The 7,818-nt window shown below is 24.8% G+C and overlaps 1 protein-coding gene across 1 annotated transcript; it reads left to right on the top strand.

Annotated features, from left to right (window-relative positions):
* The first annotated feature begins 2,994 nt into the window (after positions 1-2,994).
* On the top strand, positions 2,995-4,489 carry LOC131179068 (gibberellin 3-beta-dioxygenase 1-like). Its single transcript, XM_058144771.1, has 2 exons — positions 2,995-3,461; positions 3,934-4,489. Exons 1-2 carry the CDS (start codon positions 2,995-2,997, stop codon positions 4,487-4,489), a joined length of 1,023 nt encoding a protein of 340 aa, XP_058000754.1.
* Positions 4,490-7,818: the final 3,329 nt, after the last annotated feature.

The following is a 7,818-nucleotide window of genomic DNA, read 5'->3' as shown; positions in this document are numbered from 1 at the left end:
AAATAGTTAAGCTCAAAAGTTAATTAAGCATTATCAGATTATGATCTATACTTTTGTAAAAAATTATATTTTTATGGCAATATTTTTTAATAAATAAATATTTATTAACATTAGTTTGACAATATTTTTGAAAAAATTATACAAAATATTTAATTTTTATATGATCTAGTATAATTTATTTTGACAATATATAATCATACAAAAATAATTAAAAGATATAATTTATAAAAATTTTCAAAAACTATATTTTAAATTAAAATTTCATTTAAATTAATTGTTTGAAAAATTAATTTAAAATGAAAATGAAAAATAAACTTTCTTCTATAACTTTTCAGAATTAATTTAAAATTTAGATGCATAATTGCAAAAATATATTTAAGTACTTTTAAATAATTTATATTTAAATGGTTATAAGCTTTAGATGTAAATAATTATAAAAGTTTATTTTACATTTAAATAATTGTAATTATAAAAAGCATTTAAGTATTTTATAAAATATATAATTATTTAAGTTTAAAAAAATATTATTCGATGAGCTTTTATCCTAATTGATATTAAAAAAATCTTAATTTTTTTTTCATATTTCTAAATTATTAAGTTCCCAAAATTGTTATTAAAAGGAATAAATAAATTTTAACAGACTAAAGTATATTTATACAATCAATCTAATAAATTATTATTATTATTATTGCAAAATGCACATAAAGGAAAAAAAGTCAAATCATTATAGAAAATTAATTAGATTTGCTAAAAACTTTATTATATTATTTACTTATCTTATTCATATTAATTTATTTTTTAATTATTTTTTATTTTTATTATAGGAAAAATTATTTTATCTAAAATTTTTAATTAAGTAGTATTTTTTTTAACTTATTTAACAGATTATTACCATTGTAGAGTTTATTTCTTTAATTATACCTTATTTTTCATTAAATAGCTTATGATTGGAAAAGGAAATTCATCCATATATTTACCACATTAAAATTTCATTTCTATTTACTTTACAAATGGATAAGTTAACCAAATATAGGGAAATATATGAGGCAAGTTTAGAATAATTTTGTGCCAATTATGCCAATATTAAAAATTAATTATGCATATACATGTTAAATAAGGAAAATTGCTGAGATCTCCTAATAAATTTACCCTTATTTGGCTCTCTTGATATCTGCTGCTTGGATTTTCATCAACTTAAAAAAGAAGCAACATTAATATCCAATTAATTTCCACAAATCCACACATTTTTTTTTCTTAGGTATAGCCTAATATAGATGTGTATTTTTCCAAGCAGATCACTAATGGTCAGACTGAATATATAATTGGATGGATCTAATATAAATTTGATTTAATATTGGAATGAATAATAACTGTTAACTTAAATATTTATATTAAAATATATAATTAAATATTTATATCAATATATGTACATAATTAAGTGTGTATAAAGAGTGCATAAATTTAGATACAAATACTTAATTTAATAGTTAAACTTATTTTCATAAGAGTTCGAAATTACAGTAACGGCATCCTATATAATTTCTTTTTTGCACAATTTGAATATATAATTAATTGACTTATTTATTTATTAACACTTGTCAAAAACTAAATTTTGTAATGTGATTATGAAAATATAAAATATAAAACAATATATGTTTATACATATATTAAAGTTGAACCTTAAAAGTGGATTCACAAGATAAGTTTGCTTAAAATATTGCCATGTGACATAAAATGTAATTATAATTAACACAAATTTTTACATTAACAAAATTTTATGATATGATTGTGAAAATATAAAATATAAAAAATACTTATTTATACATACATTAAAGCTGAATCTTAAAAATGACTTTACAAGAGTAAGGCACTTAACTCAATAAGCTTGCTTGAAATATCGCCATATGACGTAGTCTTTTTTATCTTTATCATGACAGTTTTTTTCGTCTTTATTTTTGCATTTTTTATATAAAAATTACTTTATTATATTAAATATTAATTTTTTATCTATTTTTTTTTTAATTTTAAATACTATATCTTATTTCATATAAAAAAATAGTTGTTTAAAATTCTTTTTACTACTATTAAGAATTTTAAAATTCTTAACTTTGCAATTTTGGCATTATAAAACTTTACTCATCATTTTATACTATATTAATTTAAAATTAAACAATTAGTCACTAAAAATTATTTATAAAACTTAAACATTTATTGTTAAAATCATTTCTTATATTTAAAATCTAAAAATTTTAATGATATTTTAAAATCATCATGAGGTTTGTTTATCCTTTTATTATTATTGTAAAAAAATAATAGAAAATAATTTATTAATAAACTATTTCAAAATTTAAAACTAAATAGTATATATTTTTATATCTTTATAAACATAAGTTATATTAGTTGTTATTAAAAAAATTATTTATTTAATAACTAAGGTTTCTTTAATCCACATGTAATTGACCAACAACAGAGGTATAAAATTTACATGCCTCAAAAAGTGAGCATATGAAAGCCATTTATGCTGTTGAAAAATTTCATATTAAGAATTTTTCTTAGCTGGATTTGGTTTAGCAAAATGGATGATAATACATCAAATAGGTGAATCTTATCTGTTTATCTCTTATATATACGAGAAGAGATAAGCACAGGCTCAAAATATAAAATACATGTTAAGACATTAACTAGGTGAATTTGATATATTTATATCTTAGATTTATAAAAGATAGGCCTAGATAAAAATTTCCCTCTATAAAAGCAAAAGGAAAAAACAACATTCCCCTCTCCATACATCCTTCTAAATTCACATACAGACATTTCTCTGTCCAAACAGTCACCCTCTTCAAACGGTATCATCTTAACCCTAATCTTGCTTATTTGTTTATAATTAATCTACCAAATCTAATACTAAGAAAACCTTTTTTTTCTTTTTGCTTTTATTTTCCTATCTTTTATTGGATTTGCTTGCTTGCTAGGTAGTCATCATAGCTATATACCATGAGCACTCTCTCTGAAGTCTACGCACAATATCCTCTCAAAGTCGACGATATCATCCCTTTAGACTTTGATTCTGTCGTTACTGTGCCTGATTCTCATGCTTGGCCTATCTCCGATGGCTTTGAGTCCAATGACTGGTTATCTATACCCACGATTGACCTCAAGGACCCAGATGCAGCTAAGCTAATAGGACATGCATGTGAGACATGGGGTGTATTCCAAGTTGTGAACCATGATATTCCATTGAACCTACTCGATGAAGTTGAGTCTGAGGCTCGTCAGCTTTTCTCTCTTCCGACTACACAAAAGCTCAAGGCCTTAAGGTCTCCTGGTGGAGTCACCGGATACGGCTTAGCTCGAATATCGTCGTTTTTCAACAAGTTTATGTGGCATGAAGGGTTCACTATCATTGGTTCTCCTTTGGATCATGCCAGAGAACTATGGCCCAATGACTATCAGAAATTTTGGTAAGTCCATGCACTTCCATGCACGTAGGGAAATGGGTAAAGCTACTTCATTTAATTTGCGTCCTGCATATATATATATATATATATATATATATATAACCTTCAAATTAAATACCTTTTTCCATGAATTTATATTAGTTATGAATAAGCAACTGGCGACCACCAATACTCACTAATATTTAGTAAAAACTTTCTTTTATAGCAATCTTTTTTCTGAAAAATGAGTGATTGTGTTTATTAGTTATTTATTCAAAAGTAATATCACTCGGTTAGGAAGCACTTCAAAGTTATTTATAAGAAATGCTATAAGTTAATGTGGAAGAGTGCACCCTTATCACCTGGGGAGGGTAGTGGCTTAGTAGACATGACCCAATAAACAAATAAACTAGGTGTGGAGCTAAAGAAATTAAGCTAAAATTAATTCTCCTAATTAATTAATATGTTTTTGTTTCGAAAACGACCATATAAGCAGTGACATAATGGTGGACGGACAAAAGAAAATGGAGGAGCTAGCCATAACAATAATGCATAATATTCTGGAGTACTTAGCCGTGTCAGAAGAAGAAATGAAGTGGCTTGGTTCACCTGAAGTTGCCAGCACTGCTTTGCAGCTGAACTCTTATCCATTGTGCCCAGACCCCAATCGAGCCATTGGTCTAGCTCCTCACACAGACAATTCCCTCTTCACCATACTGCACCAGAGGATCAGCGGCCTACAAATATTCAAAGAAGGAGTTGGATGGGGTTTTGTACAACCAGTCACTGGGGCACTTGTAGTGAACGTTGGTGATCTCTTACACATCCTCTCAAATGCTAGGTTTCCAAGTGTTGTTCATCGTGTGGTGATGAAAGAGGCTAAACAAAGGTTTTCTGTGGCTTTCTTCTATTCCCCGCCTGCTGATTTCAATCTAGATCCTCTGGGTTTGAGTTTTGGCCAAATTCCTCTATACCGCTCTGTGACAGTGGCTGAATACTTTGGCAGGAAGGCCAAGGACCTTGAAAAAGCACTTGCTTCGATTAGAATTTAGTGGGGAAAGTATGAAAAGTATTTCTATATTTATGCTTGTCTTTGCGTAAAGTATGCAGTACTATTTTTCTTTTGTTAAATAAAAAATAAAAATAAAACAAATTAAAAATAAAACATGAGGGCTAGATGATTATTGTAAAATTGAATGTTGGTCCTTGTCTTAGATTCTGCATGATCTTAGCAGTGTTTTTCTTAATTGTTTACTGTAATTTTGGGGCTATAGCTCCAGTTATAAATAAATAAAATTGATTGTTATATATGTACTTAAGCTTAATAATCTTCTTCTTAAATTTAGATGATTCTTTGATGACAAATTCTCAACTTTCCAAAATTGTGAAATTCTTTGATTGGCCAAGGTTGATATGTTGGTTTGACTTTGTTGTTGTGACACTGCTTATGATTTGCTCATATACCATGTGAAACTCAATGAGTATGAAAGATCACCAATAATGTTTAGCCATTGAGCTTTGAGTTGCTTCAGTTAAAATAGCTTTAAGTCAATTTAGTTCAAATCTTCTTTACTATATTTATTTATTTGTAGCGGATATGAGAGTCTAAAAAATCATGCTTCAGGTTCAATAAGTTTTTTGCTAATAGAAAATGAAATTCAATTTAATGTTCTCCTGGCAGATGATTATTGATTAAGCAGATGAATTCTGGTGAGTGTTCCAATTGAGGTTTTTTTTTTTTTTTTAATTTTTATTTTTAATAATTATAATCTCATCATAAACTCTCACATAGCTTTCACCCACATGGAATAAAAACAAGTTTATCAGTGATAGGTAGGCTTTTGTTAATTTCCTAGCCATAGTTACTGGTATAGCCATCACCTGTTTTGTATTTATTCATTCTGTTGATCTTTTAAAATGGCTTATTTATTATTTGCCAAATGCTGATGAGACGGAATCATCTCTGCCAATTCTTTTCCACTACAAAAGAATGATACTTATTTGTAGCGGATAGAGTTAGAGTAATGATAAATACTCTCTTCCTTTCGTGAAAATATATTTATTTTTTTATTTGAATTAAATTATAAATTTTTAAATAAAAATTAATTTATTAATTTATTAATATATTCTTAAAAAATAAAATTTATTAATTCTAATAATAATAATTTATTAACATAAATTATCTAATTTTTATTGGAGTGATATAACTGAATGATGTATTAGGAAAAGACAAAAGAAATTATTTTATCTATATTAATTATATTTTCTTAATTTATGTAAAAAAATAAAGTTATCTTTGTAGATGAAAGGAATATATTTTTCATTTACATAAAATTTTAATTTTAGATTATCCATTAAAAAAGGAAAAAAAGTTAATGTGCAGATGACGTTGCCCATTTTCCCTATTTTTTGGATGTGATTGGAGTCCTATATATGAACAAAACCCCATTGCCGTATTTAATATACCTCAACTCACTTTCTTATTATGTTGCTTAGTAAAAAATAATTTTTATATATAAAAAATATTTTTTATGAAAATTAATTTTTAAGAAAATATTTTTATAAAAATATTTTTTAATATTTGATTATGATATTAAGTTAATGGTATATAAATGTTATTCATGTAAAATTGTTTTCATATTAATAAGATTATTAAAATTTATTTTCATTAAAAATAGTTTAGTTTTACATTTAATTAGAAAAATATTTTCCGTTAATTCATTTTTTAGTGCTCTAAATGCTAAAAAATATAAATAAAATAAATAAAATTTTTAAAAAATATTTTTCACAAAACAAATGGAGCCTAAATGTTGTTATAATCATATTGAAATATGGAGTTTAAACCTTCAAAACCTAACTAAATCAATAGTTATGCCTTTTGATCTCAAAATTTCGTTCAAAAGGCAGTAATTCATAATTTGTAACCTATATATACTTCACAGTGCTCTCATTTATACATTAACGTTCTCATTTATACATTCTTATATTCTCAAATTGTTCTTTTTTATTGATTTAATTGTAATTAGGGTTCCTCATATATAATTAATTTTGAAGACGAATCAAAACTCATTGGTGTCATGATTCATTTGAATTAAGATGGAATTTGTAGATAGGTTCTATTCTAAGCAAGCATGCTAACCTATAATAAAATCGGTTCTAAATATATAAGTCCTTTTTTGGTATTGAAGTTTGAGGGCAAAAATTATTTTTTCGGAAAAAAAAATCATTTTAAATGCTATTAAAAAATAATTAAAAAATATTTTGTTATTTTAATATTCTTATTACTAAAATTCATTAAATTTAATTTTAAAATATTTTTAATATATTTTAATTAATATATCTAAAAATGTGTTTTTGTCGATAATAATTGCAATAGCAATGTACACATAGTCAACAGCAGATCAACAAGAACAAAATGAATTATTTTGTAAAGGACAAAAACAACCTACCTAGTGAAAGGGGTCCATGCATTTTCATATACATGAGAAAATTTTAAGATGAATTTTAATTATTGATTGAGATAAATTTTAATAGAATTTCCAAATAATTTTTTGTACACATGGCTTTACTATTATGATAAACTGCATCATGTATAAACCAATCATTAGTGGCACATAGGCCCATCGTAACTATTAATGTGTGCTGATAATAATGGCCTGTGTGGTTTAGTTGAAATTGCTTTCACATCGTTTCCATAAACTTCAGTTACCCTTCAAGTTTTATCTTTACTGTGATTTGGAATTGCATGAGACGGACAATTTTTCATATAGAAAAAGAAAAATATTTAGCGTAACAGTTTATTTTATAAAAAAAATAATTTATTTGTCAAAATTATTTTTTGCATAAAATATTTTTTGTGAAATTTTTTTTAAAAAGATAAATTATTTTTTATTATGTAATGACAATAAAAATTAATTTCAAAATAATTAAATTTATTGTAAAAAATTAAGTAAAAAGAAAAAATAAAAAAATTAGACACTAATTAATCATTAGTCCCGTAATCCAAAAGCCTAAGTAGAAAAAAAAAATTCTAATAATAGTTAAGCAAGCATCGGAGAAAATGACCATCAATTTTGAAACAGGAAGTTATTTCTCTTACTCTGAACAATATTTGTTCATGACTGGAAAAATGATTTTCCTATAGTATTTTATTTTTTACTCTCAAATAATATAAAATGTGGAAAATATTTACCAGAAAAATGTTTTCCTTGAAATAAATGAAGTAATATTTAAATAATTTAGTTATGAGAGTCAACAATTATTATTAATAAGATCATAGGTTTATTTTGGCTCTTTAATTTTAGGTTAATAGTCACATTAGATTTTTAAAAAAAAAATTATAGTTAAATAAATTTTTTATATTTTAATTTTTATTAAATAA

The sequence above is a fragment of the Hevea brasiliensis genome, chromosome 4 (assembly GCF_030052815.1).
Source record: "Hevea brasiliensis isolate MT/VB/25A 57/8 chromosome 4, ASM3005281v1, whole genome shotgun sequence".
NCBI classification, from domain to species: Eukaryota; Viridiplantae; Streptophyta; class Magnoliopsida; order Malpighiales; family Euphorbiaceae; genus Hevea; species Hevea brasiliensis.
The sequence above is the reverse complement of the archived record's forward strand: the minus strand, read 5'-3'. Positions and strand labels throughout refer to the sequence as shown.

Coding starts and splice junctions, on each gene's coding strand:
- LOC131179068 (XM_058144771.1), top strand. CDS start 2,995: ATGAGCACTCTCTCTGAAGTCTACGCACAATATCCTCTCAAAGTCGAC. Junction 3,462..3,933: donor AATGACTATCAGAAATTTTG/GTAAGTCCATGC, acceptor CCATATAAGCAG/TGACATAATGGTGGACGGAC.